Raw genomic sequence first — 25,860 nt, 5'->3', positions numbered from 1 at the left:
AAATTATGTAAATGTTCAAGGTGTATAGAATTGGGATAAATAAGTTCTGAAATTTGAGTTGAAATATCTAGCATAGCAAGAGATTAATTTCTAAAACTATTTGCCATTACAAAGTAGTTCCAGGGAGCTGAAATTATTTATAGCAGATGAATGAACAAAAATAATACCTTAGTCCCAAAGAGTAAAGGCTTCCTTAAATTCATATGAGTTAGCATTGGATGGAATTCAATGCATGTTTTTGCATATAAGTTATGATCATAACATGATCAACTGCCTTTTATTTTAATATATCTTGTCTTAGAAAAAAACCCATAACTACCATAAAATATCTCTTTCCTAAATGTGCTCCACTTTCTACTTTTATAGTACATTAAGATAGTGAATGCAGTAGGTACTTACTCATACATAATATATAATTAAGTACATTCTATAATTATCCTCCAGTTATAGTGCAAAAGTTGGAGACTTTTATAAGATTTCATGGATTTTAATAGCATTTTTCCTAGTAATCTCAAGATTAAATACATGATGTAAAGCACATACTAAAAGAGATGTTTCAGATAAGCTTTTTGCCATAATATTCTCAGTGACATTATGTTAATGAGTGCAAATTTTCCTGATGATCTTTTTTAAAAGATGTAATTTTTTTTAAAAAAAGAAACATTTTGTAGTCCTCTTCTTTCAGTTTTTTTTTTTACCCTTTAGGATAAATATATGATGCAGTCAGCATAACCCTAATCTGGTTATGTTCTGTTTGCCAAACTATGCATGTTTTCTACTAATTGCAAAAGTTTGATTTGAAATTTCACAAGTGATAATTTGTAAATATTCAAAAGGCTGTCTTGACAGAACTGTTTAAAATGCATTATATTGGCATTCATCACATGAAGTGTTATTTCTTTGTTTACCTACTAGCTTAATGTTTATGATAGGATTTATTCAGGCATGTGGTAGTAATAATAATGAATGGGATATTTAACATTACCCATCTGCAATTAAGCCTTAGATATTTTATTTTTAGAGTCATTGCAAGGCATTTAGCTATTTCCCCCAAAGCAGTGGTTTCCTGGTTGAAGCATTGGTTATTTTATAATTTATATTGTAAATATTCTTAATGAAGGTTCAGAAAGTAGAATAACATTATAGTGGACGATTTGCATAAGTAGAAAAGGAGAGCTATAAATATATCATTTTGTACAGTGTGCTTATCAGTACATATAGTATGAGTCACAGTTTCATGGTTAAAATGCTATTCATGTTCTACAGTCACTTCCATGGTTGATTTCTGGAGAAAGTCCATTAATTTACCAAATGTTTGCTTCATTTGTTTTTCTGATACCCGATGTATATTTCTGTATTCATTAATTTATTTTTAAATCTTTAGGTTTTATTTATATTCAAATACTCCTGGGAGAATCACAAGGTAAGTATTATATAAGAAGAGTCAAGACTTGAATTTTAGTTTTGAGTCTTTACCTATTACCTCTGAGACTTTGGGTAAAAGTCCATTATATCAATCCTTGCTCCAGATGTCTCTTCTACAGAATTCTTCTAATTCTAAAGAATTAGAATAATACCTGCCCTAACTCATACAATCATAGGAGCATAAATTAAGAGTTAAAAGGGACCACAGAAATCATTCTAGAGATAACCCTTGTACCCTTGTTTCAAATTCATGCCTCTTTCCATAAATTAATAATACTCTGAATTTCAAATTTGTCTTTTGACTTGTCTATAAATCATTTTTATCTAGTCTAGCAATTATCTCCTAAAGACCAAGATCTCATTGCAACTTCCTCTTTTCTTTAAGCAGCATTTCATAGTCTTGACAACCCTTTATTAGTTAGATATTTTCTCTCCACTCTTATCTATCCACCACATTTTCCTGGTTCTTTTCATATCTCTATAGTTTAGCAGAAAGATTGCAGCTCATAGGAGCAGAATTGTTGTGCTAAAAAAGAGCAACAGAGATCATTTTGTCTAATGCCCTATTTTATAGATGAGGTTGAGTCCAGAAATGAAAGATATATCTTTGTCTCTCATTCTTAAAAAAAAAAAATTCTCTTCATCCTTCCTTCCTTGCTATCAGCTATCATCCCATGTTTCCTGATCTTTGAGGATAAATTTCTTTGAAAGGTCATCAGCAATAGATTCCTCCACTTTCTCTCCTCTCATTCTTATTAATTCACTACAATTTGCCTTCCAACCTAATCTTCAGCTGAAACTTCTCTCTCTAAAGTTATCAGTGATTTCTTAATTGTCAAATTCAATGGCCTTTTCTCAGTCTTTATTCTTCTTAACCTCTCTGCAGATTTTGACACTATCGATCACCTTCTTCCTTATAATCTCTTCTCTCTAGATTTTTGTCTTCTAATTCTCCTCCTTTCTGACCATTTCTTCTTAGTCTCCTTTAGAAGATCTTCATCTAGGTCTACCTGTTAACAAATGGGTGTCACACGAGACTCTGTCCTATATTATTTTACTCAGTGATCCCATTGGTTCTCTTAGCTTTAAATACCATATCTATGCTGATGATTTTCAAATCTATTTATCCAGCCCTAATTTCCCTGCTTATATCCAGGCTTTTAACTGCAACTGCTAATTAGATATCTCAAATTGGATGTCCTGGAGATACCTTAAATTCGTTATGTCAAAAACTGTCTTCATTATCTTCATTCCCAAATCCCACCCCACTTCTAAATTTACCTCTTACTGTTGAGAGCACTACTTCTCAGTATTCTAGGCATTATTCTCAACTTCTCACCATCTCTCACACTGTCCCCAAATCTAATATATTGCCAAGGCCTGATGATTTCATTTTTGTAACTTCTCACAGATATTCTCTCCTCTAATACTACCACCACTTGATGCAAACTCTTACTTCCTCACATCTTGACTATTCCTTGACTATTGCTTGCTAGTTGTTTTGCCTACCACAAGTTTCTCCCCATTCCAGTTTGTACTCTATTCAGTTGCCAAAATGATCATCCTAAAGTACAGGTTCAGGTTCAACAATGTTATCTCACCCCTACTCAATAAACCCCAGTTGTTTCTATCACTTCTAAGATCAAATATAAAATCTCCTGTTTAAAATTCAAAGCCTTTCATAATCCATCCTTCCCTCATTTTCACTTTTTTAAAACTTCTTATATATTACATATATTACTTCTTTCATATACCATGTGATCTAGTGACACTGGCCTCCTTGCTACTCTTTGAACAAGACATTCCATCTCTGAGCTCTAAGTCTTTTTACATGCTATGCCCCATATCTGTAATGTTCTTCCTCCTCATTTCCATTCTTGTCACCCCTTTAAATCCCAATTTAAATCCTTTAAGTCCCAATTAAAATCCCACTTTCTCTAGGATGCCTTTCCCCAAACCCTCTAATCTTAGTGCCTTCCCTCCTTTTTTCATATTTAGCCAGTGATGATGATGATGTCTGTCCTTCCTTCTCAAAGAAGACCATGATATTTGGGAGGTGCTGCCAAGCACATGAATTGAATGGGGTGGGGGGCTGTGCTAAGTCACCAAGCTCACTTTCTCCTCCAGAGTCATCTGGATCCAGTGGCCAGGTATAACTCAGACCAACTGAAAATGGCCCTGGATGCAAGGCAATCAGGATTAAGTGACTTGCCCAAGGTCTCACACTGTGTATATAACTGTATAGTTTTTCCTGTATTTAGCTAAATTTTATATACATACATATATATGTATATATATATATATATATATATATATGTATATACACTGCCTAGCACAAAAAAAGATACCTAATAAATGCTTATTAACTATGTGAATTAAAGTCATCTATATATTATTCTCCCAACTATGCTGTTAAGTCCATTAGGGTAGGTACCACGTTGAATATAAATATTTTCTCTTGCTTAGATTTAGAATAGGATTCAGTTCAACTATTAATAAAAATGCAGATTAAATGACTAAATGAATATCAAGTAGGTTTTGAGAATGGGAACAGCTCAGAATAGGCCCAGGTTGTTTCTGTTAATCATATATAGTATTTTAGAGCATCACCCTCCCAACCAGTTCCCTTATCTATTCCTGAAAGAACTTCAAACCCTGGTTGAACATTAGATTGATTAATCAGATTTCTTCTTAATTTAGACATGCAATGATGCCAATAGATTTTTCAAAGCCACTAGAAGCTATAGAGAATGCCTTATAATTTTATCATAAGAAGAAGTAGTAGATTGAGCACAGTTAGGCTGTGACTCATACTAGTTATGTTATCTTGGGCAAGTCACCTAACATATGTCTGCCTCAGTTTTTCCAACTGCAAAATAAAGATAATAATAGCAGCACAGTGTCTGAAACATAGCAGGGGTTTAATATATGCTCCTCTCCCTCCTATCAATTGGGATTTCTAACATTAAATATGGCCTAGAAGGAAAATGAAGTCAATGAGGAATGTGACACAATGATCTATCTTTAATGTCATCCCATCATGAATAAATTTGTTTTTAGTATCAGAATCTTAATGTTGGAAGAGGTTCTGAGGACACAGAAGGCAAAATAAGTAAGTGAAGAAGCATCACTTCTACCATATACCTGAAATATAGGTCATGAAATCAAAGAGAAGACCACTTGGTGAAGCTGAATGAGCAGGAAGTTAGTACCCTTTTGGGAATTTTTTTTTTCTGATATCAAAACTAAATTTGTCATTTTGCAATTTATATCTTTGACTCCTTCTTTTGCCCTTTGGATACAAACAGAACAAATCTGATCTCTCTTTCATAGATAGCTCTTAATACAAATAGTCAGAAAACATGACAACAACTAACATTTCCTCCTTAAGTCTTCTCCAGGTTCAACATGTCTAGGATCTTCAATTGATATTCATTTAGCATAATCACCAGGTTCTTCCCCCATCCTGATTGTCCTTCTTTGGATATCATTAATCTCATAAATATCTTTCCTAAAATGTAGAACCAAATATTAAACAAAATTCTCGAGAGAGATTATGTTTAGGAAATCCTGAAATGCCGTTTCACATTATGTAGTTACTTATGTAGGGGCATGTAAGTGGCTCAGTGGATAGAATTTCAAGCCTGAAGTAAGAAAGATCTGAGTTAAAAATCCAGCCTTAAACACTTGGTTTGCCTCAGTTTCCTCATTCTTAAAATGAGCTGAAGAAACAGAAAACCACTCCAGTATCTTTGCCAAGAAAACTTCAAATAGGATCACAAATAGTCACACATGACTGAACAACAATAACAAAACTCAGAATCAAATTAATTTTTCTTGACTGATATATACTAAGTTGAGTCATGTTGTACTAGCTGTCAATGAAAACTCACAGATCTTTTTCAGACAAATAGTTGTCTTTTCATGTTTTCCTACCTGTTTCTTGGGGAATTGATTTTTTTTTTTAACTCAAGTAAAAGACTATATTTTTCCCTATAACATTTCAAAACTTCTGACCTGAGTTTTTTTTTTGGGCTCCTGTCATCCAGCTGTTTTATATTTAAGTTTTTTTAGCTTTCTGTTACCTTCTCTAAGCAGAATTGATTACATTATTTTGTTGCATTAGCATATAAATACCTGCTATTTAATGGAGTCAGCTATGATAGAAATAGTTATTTAGGAGAGGGAGTATAATACAGTTGCTCTAATTGCTGCTATTTGCATATTTCCTCAACTGTTTCTTGCTACATTTCAAAAGTTTTAGAGCATTTCCTTACTGTGTTTTGTAGAATATAAAACTAAATCTGTAATTCATCTTCCTTAGATCAGTCAGTCAACAAGCATTTATTAGCTCTGTTACTATATGTAAAGCACTTGGTAAGCTCTGGGAATAAAAAGAAAATCAAAATGAAGGTTCAGACTCTCAGGAATTTACATTCCAATATTGGAGACAATAGGTAAACAACTAAATACATAAAAGATATATTGAAAGTAATTGAACAGTGATTTTAGTGAAATTATACTAGTAGCAGAAGATTGGGGAGGAGCATATTGGGAAATTCTACTTTAGAATGTAGGATTTAAGGTGAGATTTGAAGTGGAGAACAAGAAGTAAAAAGGGAGAGCATTCCAAGAATGGACAATTGTCCATTGAAATAACCATAGAAAAGTCACAGAGGGGGCAGCTAGGTGGGGCAGTGGATAGAGCTCTGGCCCTGGAGTCAGGAGTACCTGAGTTCAAATGTGACCTAAGGCATTTAATAATTACCTAGCTGTGTGGCCTTGGGCACATTGCCTTGCAAAAACTAAAAAAAAATAAAAATCATGGAGCTGGGAGATAGAGCATCATATTCTATGAATGGTAAGAAGGCAGATATTGCTAGAATTTAACTGTGTAGAGAAGAACAGGTATAAGAAAATTTGAAATGAAGAAATTGAATATTAGAGTATTTTATATTTGGACAGTTAAGTGGTGGAGTGGATAAAAAGCCAGATCTGGAGTCAAAAAGATTAATCTTTCTGAGTAAAATCTGTCTTCAGATACTAGCTGTGTGACCCTGAGCAAGTCACTTAATACCCCTTACCTCAGTTTCCTCATCTGTAAAATGAGCTGGAGAAGAAAATAGCAAATCACTACAGTATCTTTACAATGAAAGCTCAAATGGGTCACAAGAAATTTGGCCTGACTGGAATGATTGAAAAACATTTATTATTCTTTTCCTAGAATCAATAAAGAGGGTGAAGTTTAATGAGAAACAAAGAGAGATGATAAAAGACTTATGCTTTAGGAAAATTACTTTGCCTAATTAGTAGTAGGTAGTTGGGAGTGCTAAAAGACTCAAGGTAATTTAAACTAACTGTTTTGTTGGTTGACTTATGTAAAATTGGCTTATGTAAAATTATGTAAAAATATTAATCAGTATTTTGAAACTATATGTGTGAAAAAAATTTATTTGTGTAGAATTTGAAAAATTATGCTATTGACATCAAAATCCATAGGGGATTACAGATATTTGGAGAAAGGTTCTATATGTAAGAACAGGTGGATTGTAGAAGAATTTATTCTGGAAAGAGTTCAGGAAATACCAGAACTGGTATAAATCCCTAAAAAGAATCTATATATGGGACCATCCTAGAAAATTATCTTAAAACCTTCCCTAGAAAATGAAAGCAAAAGAATGCTTTAGAAAGTTGAGTAAAGATATTGGCTTAGCTTAGCATGGTAGCTGAGGTACAAATCTGTATAAATGCTTGCATTGTAAGTTGAGATAAGACTAGTCATTATAATGGGAAACCTTTATGCAGATGAGTCATAGAGACTAAACTTTCATTCTTTATGCCAAAATCAAAATTCTTCTTCTCAGACAGAGGATTAGTTATTAATGAGGCAGAAGAATGTCAGCCATGAACAGAGCCTAAATAAGGTCCACAAGAGTGGAAAGATATAACACACACACACACACACACACACACACACACACACACACACACACAGTAGGTCCTTGATAGGAATGATGCCCTCCTTTGCTGGGGAAGAATCCTTAGATATCTAAGTTAGGGTATGCAAGAGAGTCACTAAAAGATTGTCAGAGACAACATGAATTATTTGATGGGAAGTATCAGTGTCTCAAGATATCTTTGAATCAAAAGGGAAAAAACTTGAGTGAGGTATGCTTAAATTTTTTTGAATCATTTAATGATTCTACTCTGTTGGAGAAATAGTGCTCTTAGAGTTTGAAAATATCATTTAAAACAAAGGGACCACCATTTCAAATCTTGGCATGGGAGGAAAGACATCTATGAAACTGGTTAAAAGACTAAAAAAATATAAACAATTGGAGTCACTGAAAATGACAAAAGATCTATAACACTAACTCAATCTGGAGGACATCTCTATTACTGTTATATCAATGCAATGCTCTTGATCCTATGATAAATTAGTAAAAGATCAGAAAATATTTTAGTAGATGCAAAAGGTAAAAGAAGATACCACCTTTCATAAATTTTCAATGCTAATTGCTTCAGTTGCCCAAAGAGACTTACCAAAAACCTGGTGAAGCATAGACCAATGGACAAATTGAAAGATTATGATACAAGGGGAAGGAGATCACTCCAGTCTGATCACATGATCACTATTAAGAGAAACCCAGAAAGGCAGAGAAGAATACATAGACCATATGCTTCTTTCATTTCTGTCTTGTCTCATAAGACTTTATAGAGAGGTTATTATGACTATGAGCATCTGCGCTATATTGTTGTGCTGGATAGTAAAGCACAAAAAATCATTGTGATTCAGTCATCTTATGAGAATCACTTAATGAAAATAACTTTATATGCTCAAAAAAGATTTCGTTTGGAAGGATTAGGTAATTCAAACTACCTATACTTGGGATACCCTGAGCAAACTTAAAATTTCTTATGGAAGTCACTAAGTAAGAGATAGTGATACTAAACAATTCAAGTTTCAGTCTCTCAAAGGGAACTTACTACTAAAACAACTGCTTACTATTAAAACAAGGAATCTTGCTACTAAAACAAATTGGAGCTGTTCAATGGAGTACAGAACTGAAACCAGTCCATATCTTCCTGCAGCCATGATAATTGTACCTGATAGTTTGGCGTATGTAGGTCAAGAGAGGCTCTAATACTCCCCAGAAATATTAAATTGCCTAAGATGTCTATACATCACACCAATAAGAATGAGATGTATTTATTGTTGAAATGTTTGGATTTCTGCTTTAGGAAAATCATTTTGGTGGCTGGATGGAGAATGGACTGGAGTGGGGAAAGATTAACAAGTAGGCTATTGCAATAAATATTATTGATGACTATTTTATGATATATATGCATATATATACATACACACACAAATACATACACACACACACACATAAAAATTCAATCAACCAGGATCTTTCATAGTTGCTGAAGAATCATGAAAATAGTATTTCTCAGTGTATGGATTTCTTGCCAGATCTATTCAGATCAAGGTAGGTACCTTGAAAGCACATTGCTCAAGGATTTGTTAATTTTGACTAGCATTAAGAAGTCTAGAACTACACTTTATCTTTCTCATGGGGATCTATAATTTGAGTTTCATTAGCACCCTGATGAACATAACAGTGGTTGATAGCAGAACCAAAATTTCAGAGGACTTAACATTTGGCTTTCATATATATGACTCCATGTGAACAATGCCATAGTCTTTATATCCTCCCTCTAACTTTTTGGTATCATCCATGATTGTCTATTGATTTCTGTTTTGGAATCTCTGGAGACAGAGATACTATTGATATTGAAAACCCACATTATCTCTCAGCTAAGGGAGAAGTGGGAAAAAAAAAACTATCACTTAGCTATACCTTTTGCCAGAAAGAATACTAAGAGAAAATAATGATTATATGATGTCAAACTTAAATCGGTCAAGTTCTTCAACAGATTGAGAGAGGTTTACTGAAAAATCTTGGTCCCCATGGGATACAAAAGTGAGTAAGTAGTTGATTGTTAAAGCTTTTGTATAACTAGCTGTTAAGAGGGGATTGAGATGAGGCATAAAGATACTTTACTTCAACCATATATTACTTCTGTTTGTACTGATGAATGCTTCCTTCAGAGGAATCCAAAAAGAGACCCACTTACCAAAGGTACAAAGATTGTCTGAATTAGACAAGAGCTTAGAAACATATATTGTAAATGAAGATAATGTTCCATAACCCTAAACAAATTTAAATAATATAAATGTTGTTGCTGGGATTTTTGGGGTCACTGGATAAGCATAGGAATTTGGGCGCCACTGAAAAGCAAAAGAATTTGCACACTCTGGGATGTTGAAACTTCTTAAGATTTTATTATGAAATATAGCAAAGTAAACAGGTTAAAGAAACTTTTTCTCCAGGCAGGGTCAACAAGCACTTAAAATAGAATGAATAACAAAAACCCAGACCCAGCAAGTGGGAGGGAGATAAGCAAAGACAATCAGAGGGAGAGCTGGGTCAGCCACAAGCAGAGGTTCTGTTCAGATTTTATAGCCTTGCCTCCTTATCCAGGCACTGAGGATGAAAGGGGAACTCCCTCCCTCCATTACAGGACCAGAATCAGGTAGAAGGTTGAAGACTGGGAGTTGGAAAGGAGGAGACAGGATACAAATTTTATATTAAACAATGGAACAATAGGAGTTAATTTACATCTCAAGAGCAAAGACCCTTCCACACCAGTAACTGGCTTCCTTGACTTTAACAGCATTAAAAGATTATAGATTTTGTTTTCTGCTACATTCTTAATTCTCTACACCACTTCCTTCCTAAAAATATATATATTCCCTTATTGTTTCATTTCTTTGTGATGGTAAAATTTCTGACATAAGTCTATTGTCTGACTTCAAGTCCTGGACATAAGTTAATTTCTTTTGGTCTAAGACTTATCCTGGGGTGGCTAGGTGGCGCAGTGGATAAAGCACCAGCCCTGGAGTCAGGAGTACCTGGGTTCAAATCCAGTCTCAGACACTTAATTACCTAGCTGTGTGGCCTTGGGCAAGCCACTTAACCCCATTTGCCTTACAAAAAACCAAAACAGAAAAAGGGGGCTGGGAGGCCTTTGATAGAAAAGGTCCCCACCTTGTGGTTAAAAAGAAAAATGTGAAATCGGGGAGTAATTTAGTCACCTTTGATTCTGTAATTTGATTTGTTTTGATGTTTAATATTGGTTATAAAGTATTAACAACCTCACAAAGTCTTTTGTTAATAAAAGAAGAAAGTATAATTTTTGTCACTCATCACATATTTATGGAAGGGAATATACATACATACATAAATATATATATGACTGAAATATATACATATATATGACTGAAAGCAAAATTTACTTACCATCTGTTATTTAAAAATAGGAAAATGTATTGTCTAATCTGATACTCTTTAAATTGGAATTAATTCTTCTGAACTATACATTTCTGATCAGAAATTAGTCTCTTTTTTTTAAGGTTTTTTTGCAAGGCAACTGTCAAATCAACAGATTTGAACCCAGGTACTCCTGACTCCAGGGCCGGTGATTTATCCACTGCGCCACCTAGCTGCCCCAGAAACTAGTCTCTTAACCTTTAACTAATAGTTATAAAATATCACTCTGCTTTGTAAGACGTCTCTCCTACAACACTGACTTGGTCTTGTGTCAGTACCACCTGGTCATCTCAGTGATGGCACCAGTGAATTCCTTATCTGATCAACAAAACTCAAGAGATATTTTGGATGAGGAAAGAGAAAATTCTATTGTTATTTGTAAACATTTACTCTCCAGCCTGTCAATAGGAATTTTAAGCAAATGTTATGCTTTGAGAGAATCATATTTTAAAACCATGTCATCCATTTGAAATTTCATTGGTTACCCAATTCAGTTTTTATTATTCTTCATTCTTTCTATATAAAATTTCCCCCAATTTTTTTTTTTTATCAGGATTGACATTTGTAAGGATGCCATCCACCCATGGTTTATTGATAAGCTCCTAGAAGATAAAAATTCATTTATAAACTAACCTTGTTATTTTATTTGTAGCATAAGAAAATTATGATTAACATGAATCAGTTTGAAACCCTGTAACATTGCCTAGCATTGTGTGGGGATCTGTAAGTAAGATGTGGGGAAAAAAAATCTTTATCAGTTATGTGAAATGCTTTTGTAGGCTTATAGTTTTTTGGCTATTTCTTAAGAATATATAAGCTATTTGAATATTGTAAGAATATTGAAGCCTGGAATTAATGCCTTAGTATTTTGTAAAGATAATGAAAGGGAAATATTAAAACCAAGATCATCACTAGAATTCCAAATATTACTAAATAGTATATAATATAATAATGGAAAATATTATTTCATAAAATGTAATAACTCATGTGTAAATTGACTTGAATACCTGGCTGTTCTTATTGTTGTTTTATTACATTGAAATTAATAACACATGTTGGAAATTTGAAGTCCCCTAAGATATTCTAATGATTTTAAAGAATTCTGAAAGTAATCATTTATATTTTGAATATAGCTAATAGTTAAACAAGGATATATATATATATATATATATATATATATATATGTGTGTGTGTGTGTGTGTGTGTGTATATATATATATATATATATATATGTATATAAATTTCTAACTATATATGTAAACTGGGACTATTTTGGATATAAATAATATCCCCAAACTGTGCTTGTTTGCTTTGAGGGAAAAGCGCCTATGTAACATGAGGAAGATAAAATAATAATGATAATTTAAGATTTCTCTGTGTCAGTCTCCTAGCCAAAGGAAATGTTTAGTTATTTTAATCACAGTTAATAACTAAATGGGTTCATTGCAAAAAAGTTGCTTATGTATAAAAAAAGTTATAAATGTAACTAGAATTATTGTATTTTTACATCTCAAATTCTGTTTATTGTATTTAATTTACAGCACTGTCTATAGGTATGTGAGAACAATGGAATTATAATTTTTCCCTGTATCTCTTATACCAAATTATAGCTTGGCAAACTCTTTTTAAAAAATTTTATTTATTTAAGGCAATGGGGTTAAGTAACTTGCCCAAGGTCACACAACTAGGCACTTATTAAATGTCCAAGTTTGGATTTGAACTCAAGTCCTTCTGACTACAGGGCCAGTGCTCTATCCACCCAGCCACCTAACTGCCCTAGCTTGGCACACTCTTGATTCTCCTTAGTGCTCAAGCCACCTGAAGCTCTGGTTATAGGTAATTGCTATATTACAATATATTGAAAATTGATCTGTCTGACATCAGGTATGTTAAAATATAAAGATGCCAGTAAAGCCATTAAACTATGCTGCAGATGTAGTGAGAGGCCTTTGAGAGAATGATCTTAACCTCAATTTCAGTAGGATTCTCTTAAGGAAGGATTAAATTGACAGACCTGGAACCTGGCTCATTGGAAAGGCTTGTCTGGGACCTCTGCTTGTAAAGGACATCTAATACAGAAAGGAATGTGTCATTGTGTCCCTCCCTGCTCTTTAACAGATTGCCATAATCATGCCAGGTGAACCATAATTAAGTACAAGAGTGAGTCATTGGAACTCTTGTCTTCTAAATTGTAAAAAAATGGCAAGTATTTTGTCTTGGCCTTTTAATATAGAATGTGACTCTTACCCCAACAAGTCCCTTTAGGGAAAAAGAAGTATCAGAATAATGCCTATTGGTCTATTTTTCTAACTGTTTTAAAGGAGAGATCCATTCTTCAACTAGAATTTTTGTTCATTCTAAACATGGCCAAAGTTAAAAAAGAAATTTTTTTTTGCAAATTACTTATTGGATACATGGATAAAATGTTTATTCAGTACATTTGTTAACACTATTCTTGAGCTTTTGTTTACAACTTGATGCATCACCCATTAATGAATCTGTGTTATATTGCAACCCATGTTCTTATAAAAAGTCTTCGATACTGGCTTAGGATCATAAAATATAATTCTTGCTCTTTATAGACCAAGTTTTTTCCTAATTATTGTATTTCTGTTAAAATCTCTCTCTCTCTCTCTCTCTCTCTCTCTCTCTCTCTCTCTCTCTCTCTCTCTCTCTCTGGTTTTGCTTCTCAATCTTTTTTCCCTTGAGTTTTGTTTCTCTAGGTTACCAGCTGTACATCTCCAAGACCAGTCTCTGCAGGATGCCAGTCAGCTGTGCCAGTCCTGATAGCAATCATTCTCTGGACCCAGCCTCAATAGAGTTCTCACTGTTATGCACTCATCTCCAAATGGATTCTGAAAGACCCCAAAAAATCTGGGTCCTGAATAATGTTGAGGGGGGAAATGATGTAGAGAATTGTGAATGTAGCAGAAAATAAAATCTGTAATCTTTTAATGCTGTCAAAATTAGGAAATCTTGTTAAGGTTATGGAAGGGTCTTTACTCTTGAGATATAAATAAATTGACTACTATTGTTGCATTGTTTAATATGAAATTTGTATCCTTTCTCCTCACTTCCAACTCCCAGTCTTTAACTCTCTATTTGATTCTGGTCATGGGGGGGGGGGAGTTCCCCCTTTTTCCCTCAGTGCCCAGATAAGGGGGCATGGCTATAAAATCTGAGCTGAACCTCTGCTTGTGGCTGACTCTCTCTCTCTCTCTCTCTCTCTCTCTCTCTCTCTGATTGTCTTTCCTTATCTCTCTCTCACAGTCTCTGGCTATCAAACAACTAGGCCTAGGCTTTTGTTATTCATTCTGTCTTAAGTGCTCTGTTGACCTTTCAGGAGCAAAAGCTTCTTTAACCTGTTTACTTTGTATATTTCATAATAAAATCCTGAGCAGGTTTAACATTCCAGAGAGTGTACAAATTCTTTTGGTTTTCAGTGGCCCCCAAATTCCTATGCTTTTTTGGTGACCCCCCAAATCCCAGTGGCAGCAGAAGGAGACTAAACCTTCAAATAAAAGCCTACTGGTTTAGGACATACTTATGGTGCTCAGCAAGCTGCTTTGGGTTTAGTGTTCTGATAAGGACTAAGAGAAAGAAGTCATCATCTTCTTCAGATCTAGGGACAGATAATGCAAAAGAGCTAGACTATTTGATCAGTTGCTATGTAGAAGGAGAAATATCTGTCTAGTTTGGGTTTTATTTAGCTTTTTGCAAGGTAAATGGGGTTAAGTAACTTGCCCAAGGCCACACAGCTAGGTAATTATTAAATGTCTGAGGCTGCATTTGAACTCAGGTCCTCCTGACTCCAGGGCCAGTGCTTTATCCACTGCACCATCTAGCTGGCCCCTAGTTTTTAATATTGAGAAAACATTAACTGTTATGTGTGAAGGTTTCCTGGGCTGCATGGGCCCTAATCAGATAACTCCATTATTAAATATAAATTTGCCAAAGATAGGAGCAACCTCCATCCCTCTACTCCTCCTCTAGCTTCCATTCTTCTAGAATGGGTATCTGACCTCAAACATGAAGAGGGGGTGTGATCCCCTTTTACAGGCTTTATCCTGACTCTTTCCTGCACAGGAAGAGGGCAAACACTACAAAAATCTGGACTAAACTCCCCTCACTTAAGTCAGCTTCTATGATTATTTTCCTTTCTCTTTTTCTCTCAGGATCTCTCACCTAGACTTTTGTTATTCAGTCACTCCTCAAGCAACTTATTAACTCTTCAGGAAAAAGTTTAGGAAAAAGTTTAATCTGTGAACTTTACAGACTTGTGAAATAAAAACCCTGAACTGTCCCAACTCCTGGACTAGTCTGTGAATTTTCTACTTTCAAAAAGTCTCAACTTTTTGACAGCACTACCAATTTCCCCACACCAACTAGACAAACACATCATGTTGCTGTTCCAAGTTGTCATCATGAAATGTGGAGAAATGGCTATAGATGTAGATAGTTGGCAAAGGTGATGTTTACCCATATAATATATAGCTTGCATATATTTACATATTGAGAAAAAGTAAATGACCATAGCAGTTTCTAACTTGTGTATTCTCTTATAGCAAATGGGAAGTCAGAGGGAAGAGCAGGAACAAGCAATGTACTAAGAAAAAAATAAAAAGTCAAGAGGATTGTAAAGTTAGGATCTTGTTCAGACTTGGTCTTTGAGAAAAGGAAAAAAAAGAACATTTTAGGGCTATATTTTGTTAACTTCTGAAAGCAAAGCAATACAAAGAACAAATCTGGTTACTTTTTATCTCTTGGCAAAAATGTAAAAGCTGTGAGATAAGCAACTTTGAAGGATTCCCACTACTTTACTTTCTACACCCCGAGAGTGAAATCTTCACCTACCTCCAGCTTATTGGCTATAGATGAAACAGATTCCAAAAAAGTCTTATATGGTGGGAGGAGAAATCGAATGATTTCCAACTAACTGGCTACTAACTTGGCTAGAAACTTATTCTGACCTTCTACATCAAACTCTCCAATACATTGGCAGCTTAATTTGTTTCAACAAATTATTCAAAATTTGTTATTTATTGTTCAGTCATGTCTAACTCTGTGACTTTCTATGGGTGTTTCTTGGTAAATAGATTGGAATAATTTGCCATTTTCTTCTCCAATTAAGGCAAATAGAGGTTAAAAGACTTGACAAGGGTCACAGTGAGGTAGAAAATTTTGAATATAGCAGAAACAAAATCTGTTAAATGGGTGGAGGTTCCTGAGGTTCCAGAATCTTAAGATTCTGCTTCCCTTGGACACTGTTGATTGTATCCTGTCTCCCCTTGACCCTGTTGTTTGTATCTTAGCCCCCATTTCCCCCTTCACTTAACCTTGGCCATGGACACTGTGGGACAAGAAATAATGTGTTGAAAGGACAGGAAGGACCAGTATGTGGTTTATCATTGGGAGTTACCTGACTACCACTCCCTAAGCACCACCTTCTATCCAGCCTACAATGGAGGGGTATTTAACAGGAATCTGTGCTCATTAGAGTCTCTCCCTTCTTCCAGCCTCCCATCCAGAAGGAGGCTTTTCTCTGGCTCATTCTTAACCCATGTGGAGCTCCATGGCTTCATCATGTGGCCTGGTTGACTCAAGTCTCATGGTTGCCTGCCCTTTTCTCTCTCTCTCTCTCTCTCTCTCTCTCTCTCTCTCTCACATTCCAGATTCCTGTCAACCCTTGGCAGCGGGTCTATCAAGTCCAATTAGCAATCCACATGGCCTTTTTCTTTAAACTCATCTTATCTTTCCTATTACTTTCTTTGTATTGAAACTTCATTTAATAAATCTCTCTTTTCTTTCACACCTGCATTCCCGGGTCTCTGAATTGTGATTTGTCACAGGCAGATAACTGAACACAAGCTGGCAATAACACAGCTAATGAGTATCTGAGATTTGATTTGAACTCAAGTTGTCCTGACTCCAGGCCCAGTATTCTCTCCACTGAGTCACCTATGTGCCTCCAAACAAAACTTAGAAAGTACCATATGGATTGCAATAGGCATTGGCTATACAAAGAGAAGCTAACTTAGTATGGATCCATCCACACTTTAATTTGTCAATGTTTGTAATTAGCAAACTAAATAAAAAAGCTGAATTAGAATTAACTTCACTAGACAAAGAAGAAATTGACATTGGGGATCAAATTCTTTATCTTGGCCGACAAGCAAGTATTCTCAACAACCTACTTGCATGGCCAGAGACATATGAATTCTGTTCCTAAATAACAATGAGTGACTCAGTGACTGAATAAGAGATATTCCAGAAATTCTACTCTATCAAACAAGATGAGTTTAAAGAGGATAAGTCAGTTATTTAGGGAGTAGGACCATTTATACACCTCTACTCAATAGATACAAGTTCTGGAACAGAAGTCTGTCTTCATTCAGCTTTAGCTACAATAAATTTTCAGCAAGGACTCTACCAAAATTGTAATTTTTTTTGATCATAACAGAGAAATTACATTTAGATATTATTTGTCACAGGTATCTGTGATGACTCAGGTAAAATGTTCAAGGATATTGATAAATTTTCAACAAATAACTAAGTAAAAATGATGTTTCTAGCAAGCTTCTAATGGATTTTTATATTTTTAAAATTTTGCTAAATTTATAGTTAACCATATTGATGTGATACCAGATGAATGTAATTTCTTCTTTCTCTTGTTCATGTGTTCAAGTAGAGGCATTTTCTTGTATATTTTTTCTATACACATGTTTGTTTTCAGCATTTAGCAAGAGTGTTATAATTATTAAATCCTTTTCAACCAAGAGCAAATTGAAGCAAGATGTCCAATAGGCTTTAATCAAGGGATCATTTATTTATGATTCAAGGGAGTTATGAAAGTTGATGGTATTGATTTTTTAAGTATACTAAATCTTGAAGAACATTTAGAGTGAACTGATTAATTATTATTCTTACTTTTATCATTAATTTTAAGGTTAGAAAGGTCTATGCTTAATTTCCCAGAACTAAAAGTGTAATATTGGAAGAAAGTTAATAATTTTAAAAGGAAAGAAAATTAAACTCCTATGGTATAAACCCATTTTTAAAAAATGTAGAGTAGTCAATTTTAAAGACTTCAGCGATCTAGTAAAATGTAAATTCCTTATAGAGCAAGACTGATTTTTTTTTTTAGTCTTGGTGCAATGAGTGTCTAGGGTGCTTTGCACATCAAAAGCAGTTAACTAAGATGAATTTGATTTGAAAGTCTCACTAGCTGACAAAAAAATTTGAGGTAAGGTTTGCCTCAATCAGGAAAGACCAAACTGCAGAATATTTGGGGAGTTTTTTAAATGCAATTTTATTACTTTCCAGTGTAGAGTAACAGAAGTTGTTAGCAGAATGCCTCCTACCAGACCTACTTCAATGAATTAGATAAGGTCAATTTGAAATTAATAGAATTCATTTGCATGTGAATAATTAATATGGTAAAAGTCTTTGCAACAGCTCATTCTTTTAAGATTTAAGCATGCCTTTGCCAACTTGTTTATGCCATTAATTTACTTTGCAAACTCTTCCTTAAGCAGTGAAGTCAGAGATTAAACTCCAGTCCAAGCCTGAAATGCTAGAAGATACACAAATATTTTTTCAAGTCATAGGGTTACTCAGTAAAAAGAACTTCAGTCAATAAAGCCTTTGAATTCAAGAAGCATTTAACTAAAACACTGACCCTAGTCTACCTTCTCCCTCCAAATATAAAAATTTATATTAAAGTGTTTTTCTTATAAGAAATGTAAGAAGGATAGGGCATATATCATTATTTAACTTCCATTTGGCTCAGAGACATTAAGACCACTGTCCAGGGTCACATAGCATCTAAGTGTTCAAATATAGAAAGCTTTAGAATCCTGTGACTTAAGTCTAAGTCTTTTACTATCAAAATATATAACATAACATACTAAATTTTTTAAAAATATAAAATAAAGGAACATAAAAGTACAATAGCAACACTAATCATTTAATACCTATCATTGGCATCTAGGTAGCTCTGTGGAGGAAAAAAAGTGTTGAATGACTCTGGGCAAGAAACTTAACATCTCTCTTCCTCAGTTTTTTCACCATTATCTAAATGGTGGTTATGAGGATTAAATGAGATATTTATAAATCACTTAGCTAATATTAAAACATTAGATAACTGCAATTACTTTGCTATCCATGATGATTACTAATGAGAACTATTGTGACTGCTACTACTACCACCTGTACTAAATGGATAATTCTATGACAATGAAAATAAGATCCTCAGAAACATCAGATTCCTTATATTTTAATCCAACAATGGGAACTCTTTTAAGCATGGCATAATTCCAATTATTCTTCTATTTAATGATTATTTTTGATTTCCTTTTTTAATATAGTAGTTCTCCTTCCTGGAGTTCATTTTATCTACTTTATCTCCATTCGGTCTCTCATTAAAACTGGTATTTTTTGTTGTTGTTTTTTTGTTTTTTTGCAAGGTAATGGGGTTAAGTGACTTGCCCAAGTTAGCACAGGCAATTATTAAGTATCTGAGGATGGATTTGAATACAATTCTTCCTGATTCCAGGGCTGGTGCTCTATCCACTGCACCACCTAATTGCCCCCAAACTGGTACTTTCTTAAATCTAAACTACTCATTCATATTTCTCTTCTATTTTTTTCCTACCTGAAAATCAATATGGTTTACTAATTGGTTCTTCCAATGAAATTTTATCAGAAGAAAATCAGAAGAAATTTTGTACAAAGTAATTTAAAAAATCTTTTACATTAAGCATATTTTAATTTGTATATTATGCATGTCTGTATTCAGTTCTACTGGATTGTATTTTTTAAAACAATATATAATCACACATCAGACTTAAAAATTATTTTACATAAATAGCATTTGGTCCTCAAAATAGCCTTGTGATATTGATATAGGGAATATTTTTATTCTTATTTTACAGCTGAGGAAACTGGTTCAATGAGTTATGCAAGGTAATGTGACAAATAATGTACATACTGAATTCCAGATGTAGGTTTTCTGAATTGATATCCTGGTTTTCAGGCTATGTATTACTGTAACTGGTAGTCCTAATACTTTAGTCTTTTACTTAATGTTTACTCTGCTGAATTTGTTTAAATAAATTGAATTGACTATTCATTACATAAGAGGTATAACAGGTCAGAGACAGGACAGATAGGCAGTTAATTGGAAATCAATGAGATCTAGTATTGATTTGTCATACAGTTCTATCATTCCTATTTAATTCCTCTTCTAGGTTTTCATTTTCAATCTTTCCATTTACAAAGTTACTCCTGGTGACTATCAGTTATTCTGAAACTCACTTCTGTTATGCCAAAATAATGATAGCCAGTTCTTCCAGGTAATTGAGGCAAATTGAAATTCTCTAGTTTGAATTGTCCAACTAATTGACTCATTTCCATTTCTGTGATTTCTATAGGTCTGCCTTAGAAAATGTCCAGCAGCATTTAATATACTCTGGGAATCTGTCTTTCAGATTTTAAATATATTATTAAAAATGAGATGCACAGGAGATCAAAGCAATCCATAGCCATATGAAAAAATGCTCTAAATCATTAATTATTAGAGAAATGTAAATTAAAGATTTTCTGAGGTACCACCTCACACCTCTCAGATTGGCCAGTATGACCAGGAAGGATAATGATCATTGTTGGAAGGGATGTGGGAAAACTGGGCTACTATTACACTGTTGGTGGAGCTGTGAACTCATCCAACCCTTCTGGAGAGCTATTTGGAACTATGCCCAAAGGGCAACAAAAATGTGCATACCCTTTGACCCAACAATTCCACTACTGGGTCTATACCCTGAAGAGATGAGGAAAAAGGGTAAAAACATTACTTGTACAAAAAAATATTTATAGCAGCCCTGTTTGTGGTGGCAAAGAATTGGAAATCCAGTAAATGTCCTTCAATTGGGGAATGGCTTAGCAAACTGTGGTATATGTATGTCATGGAACACTATTCTATTAGAAACCAGGAGGGATGGGATTTCAGGGAAACCTGGAGGGATCTGCATGAACTGATGCTGAGTGAGATGAGCAGAACCAGAAAAACACTGTACACCCTAACAGCTACATGGGAGTGATGTTCAACCTTGAAGGAATTGTTCATTCCATCAGTGCAACAATCGGGAACAATTTTGGGCTGTCTGCAAAGGAGAGTACCATCTGTATCCAGATAAGGAGCTGTGGAGTTTGAACAAAGTGCAAGGACTATTCCCTTTAATTTAGAAAAAAACCAGATATCTTGTTGTCTGATCTTGTTACCTCTGAGAATTCTCTTCTCTTTAAGGATATGATTTCTCTCTCCTCATACCCAATTTGGATCAAGGTACAACATGGAAACAAAGTAAAGACTGACAGAGTGCTATCTGTGGGGGTGGGGGTGGGGGTGGGGAGGGAAGCAAGATTGGGGGAAAATTGTAAAACTCAAATAATATCTTTAATAAAAATAAATAAAGAAATAAATAAAATAAATGAGATGCACATAAAATTTATAGGATTAATTCCATATGATTTAGACTGAAGTATTTTTTCAACTATATATTTTCTTTTGTGTATATAGATTTCATAAGGAAAAAAACTACTTTTCCAGAACTTTACTGAAAGTATAGTGGCAATTTTATTGAACGTTGGAATTCAATATTTTATTTATTGCAGAATAAATTCATTCTATCCTCCTTAGGTTGTGAGAGAAGTACATCATTGATTAACAATAGCTTCATGATTACAATTCTCTTATAATAGCTAGCTTAATGTATCATTTATGAAATATTTATTTTTATTGGGAATTAACTTACTTTTGCATTTCTGGGGTAAAGCATGTCTAGCAGTAGACCTGACATTGAGTCTATTTTATTATTATCATTTCACAAATTTCCATTGATGTAAGTCATGACAACAGTTTCTGACAGTCTATGAAGAGAAGTACAAATGACTGGTTTATCTGAATTTCTAAGTATGAATATTTTTTCTTTTACTTTGCAGCACTCTAAAAAAATGAACTTCAAAGGACAGCTGTTTAAAATTCTTTATAGAACAAAATCATAGAATAGGAGAAAGTTTTCTAATGAATTTTTGCAGCATCCACTGGGTGTAATTAAGCTTTGATTTTCAGGATATAGCCCCAGATATAGTCAGCATATACTGGTTCTCTGTAAACTAGTAGAAATAAGAACAATAAAGCCAAGTTGTGGTAAACAAAATTGCTGCTTCATTTGTACTGTGAGGAGAGGCAAATTCTAGCTTATTAATTCTGTTACCTTGGATATGCAATTTAAACTTGTGAGACAATTCCTGTAGTTCTAAAAGAGGAGTAGGAATATTTGTATTGCCTACCACACAGGGTTATTTTAAAGATCCATATGAGTATTATAAAATGTGTTATACTATACACTGTAATCATGTATTATAAATTACTTGAGAATCATTGTTGCTTTTTTATTCTCCCTCACATCATATATATTCAATCAGTTGTCAAATCATTTTTGCTTATAATTTCACATCTCTCTAGTCTTACCATTACAATTGCAATGGCCTTCTAATCTAGTTGGTCACTCCATCTCCATCTCTTTTCAATTTGCCTTTCAAATAACTGTCAAAACACACACACACACACATATTTACATATACACATATCTATGTTTGTATATATGTGTGTATACACACTAATATGGAGTGTGTATATATGTATATATATGTGTATATATGTATATATCTTTGCCTGATCTTTTTCCGTGCTGTCCTCCATGCCTACAATGCATTCTCTTAGACCCCTACCTCTAAGAATCTAAAAATTCCATGATTTCATTTCTACAGTAGATTTTTTCTAATTTTTCTTATCTATTGCTATTTCACACAAAAATTACTTTTTTTTAAAGTTTTGCATTTATTTGTGTATATGTTATCTCTATTAATAGAGAGTAAGCTCCTTGAGGACAAAATCTGACATGTATAAAGCTACAGGTACTTAATAAATGGGCAGCCAGGTTGCACAGTGGCTACTGCACAAGGTTTGGAGGCAGAAAGGAAATGGCAAACTCTCACCAGCAGTTCTCAAAATTGAGGTCTGCCTGGAAACCTTTTCAGGAGGTCCACAAGGTCAAAACCTACCTGAATTTAATACCTTTGCCAACTATCTTTGCTAAGAAAAGTCCAAATGGGGACACGACCAAACCATTACAATTTAATGAATGGGAATTGTTTGATTGATTTTAAAAACTGAAGATGAGACATCAATTTGCAACACTTATGAAAAAACAATCTACCACACTTTTAAAAGCTTGTTATGTTATTTACTTCAATCTTCTAGCTTCTTAATATTTTAGTTTGGACAAGTTTGGGCAGAGTTTAAAATTGATATAATACAAGTTCAAGCCTGTTAAGAGTATAAATATATTTGTTATTAAAGTAAGGAAATATTTTTATGCCAGCTAGAATGATTTCTGCTTAATTTCAAAGTCCATCAAATGGAATGTGTTAATGAGAAAAAAAGGAGGTTTTTTTTTTGTTTTTTTATGAAGCTATCCATAATCAGAAATCAATATTCTGGAATTTGTAAACCAGAGAATTTGAAATGAAAACATCTTTAGATCATAATAATATCCTTTCCATTTTTTTTAGAGGTCATTGTGCCTATTTTGTGCAAGGGTATCAATGTAAGCATCTGGCTTAGTGGAGCAAGAGCTTCTGTTAGTACAGAAGACCTGAATTCAAGACCAGCTTGTGACCCCATTACAAGTTACACAACCCCTCAGTGCTTTATTGTACTCTAAAACTACACATTCCACAACATATTCTAATATGCTCTAGTTGAAAAAGTTTCTTAAGAATTTTTTATGTCAATGAAATTAAATAACTAGAAAAAAGAAAGAAAGAAATAGTGCATTTTAGTGTGTTGCATTAGTCAGTATGAATGGTATAGAACAATGGTTTGGTTTCAGGATCCCATTAGCCTCTTTAAAAATTACTGAAGACTCCAAAGATCTTTTGTTTTTGTCAGTTATATCTATTGATATGTATGATATTGGAAGTTTAATCTTATAAATATGAATTTGACCATATCAAAACAGTAATAATCCAACCACATAAGTGATTAAGTTTTATAAAAATTGCTTTCTAAAACAAAAAAAGAATTGTTTTACATAGTTTTGCATATCTCTTTAATGTCCATATTAATAAAGACATCTGGATTCTCATATCTGCTTCTGCATTCAATCTATTCTATGATAAGCAATTTAGTAGATGTATGTGGAAAAAAATCTGGTCTCATAAAGATATATATTTGAGAAAGGGTAAATTATTTTAATAAGCAAAAATATTTTAATAAGCAAAAACCCCCTTTTATATTGTTTAAAAAAAGAGTTTTGACCTTGTGAACCTCCTGAAAAGGTTTTCAGGCAGACCTCAATTTTGAGAACTGCTGGTGTAGGCAATAAGTAGTGGAAAACTATAATAGAGCATATTTTTGAAATTCATTCTTATTTTCTCTGAAGCCAGGGCCTCCCTCTGTGGGCTGTTCCAGGTTTCAGAATATCAAAAACCACCTTTTATGTAAATGATAAGTAGGAGGCAAGAGCTTGGAAAGAAAGCTGATTTCCCATTAAGTATACATAACGATAATTTCATTTGACAAATAAAGGTCAAACCATCCCATATGAACCAAAACATTAACATTAACAACAGGAAATTTAACACAAAACCCATCTATAACATTATCTAAGGCTTCTAATAGCAGTGCTTACAGCTGGCTTTCTTAACTTTAAATACATTTCAAGGGAAATTTTAATGATGATTAAATTCAGTAATAACCTTTTAGAGATTTTCCTCTCCTTTTTAAATATTTGTATCTGTTCCCCCTTTAAAATTTAAAGCTAGAAAAGATCAGTATTAGTGAAGGTGAGCAAAACTGTCATTTGCCTGATCCTTGCAAACAGCAAAAACAAGAAATGCAGTTATACTAAAATATTAACATTTTTAAACTATCATTCAGTTATGAAAAACTAGCAGGAAAAGTTTGGTAAAAGAAAAGTCATTTTTTTTAAAAAAATGACTGAATTTATTATCCTTTAAAAATATGATACTACTTAATGAATTGAGAATATCCTGAAAACATTCACATTTGAAAGATTATGAATATAAAAATATTTTTAAGAAATCTTGGAGTAAAAGAACACATAACCCACCTAGTCAATGGAAACTATAACTTTAAAATATACAAAGAGAATGGATAATTCTTGATTCCTACTGATTATTTACCAAAGGATTAATGCTATTATATTTTCTTTCATTTAATCTTCTGATTTCTCAGTAGATTAAGTTGACTCTTGGTATTTTCAGGGCCCACATTTATTGCTATCCTACCTCTTTTTTCTCTCTGCCAGCTGTCTGCAGACCTCCTGCCACCGAACATTCAGGTAATCCAGTTTATCCTCTAAAATACTTGCATCTCCTTTTGAGGACTGTTCGATTATCTCTTCTCCAGTTACAGTTAATTCCTTGACAACTGTCTGCTGCCGACTGATGCCATCCTGGAGCTCCTGGAATACACCAAAACAACCAGAACAAAACAAATTTGAAATACTACTTTTCTTTTATGGGGGGGGGTGTAAGAGTAGAAAAGATCTTTAGTAAGAGTTGGGGAGCAAAAGAAATAAAATCTCCAAGAGAAGTGTGTGTGCGTGTGTGTGTTTACACACATACATATAAATGCACATATACATACAAACTCTAAATAGATAAATATATATAATACATATATATTTATATACACATATAACCTATATGTACATCATATACACACATCATATTTATATTATTGTGTATATACATACATTTTATATGTATATATCTGGTACATACATATGAGTTATAGTGTATATATACTATATGTACTCATGTATTCAGTTATAGATTTATACATAATACCTGTATCTACACACATGTGTGCACATGATACATATGTGTATATACATACATTTTGTCTGTGTATCTTGTATGTGTGTGCATGCATATGTGTTTACATATGATT

General features: G+C 33.6%; 1 protein-coding gene across 7 annotated transcripts in view; it reads right to left on the bottom strand.

The window, feature by feature from the left end:
- The window catches only part of DMD (dystrophin), a 2,282,785-nt gene that overhangs the window by 907,919 nt on the left and 1,349,006 nt on the right, over positions 1-25,860 (bottom strand). For all 7 annotated transcript variants that reach the window (XM_074220296.1, XM_074220284.1, XM_074220285.1 and 4 more), the window contains one exon: positions 25,194-25,369. In XM_074220296.1, coding sequence (XP_074076397.1) covers positions 25,194-25,369 — 176 coding nt within the window. The remainder of the gene's footprint in view (positions 1-25,193; positions 25,370-25,860) is intronic.

This window comes from Macrotis lagotis, chromosome 1 (assembly GCF_037893015.1).
Source record: "Macrotis lagotis isolate mMagLag1 chromosome 1, bilby.v1.9.chrom.fasta, whole genome shotgun sequence".
In the NCBI taxonomy this organism is placed as follows: Eukaryota; Metazoa; Chordata; class Mammalia; order Peramelemorphia; family Peramelidae; genus Macrotis; species Macrotis lagotis.
This window is presented reverse-complemented; position numbering and strand designations above follow the sequence as displayed.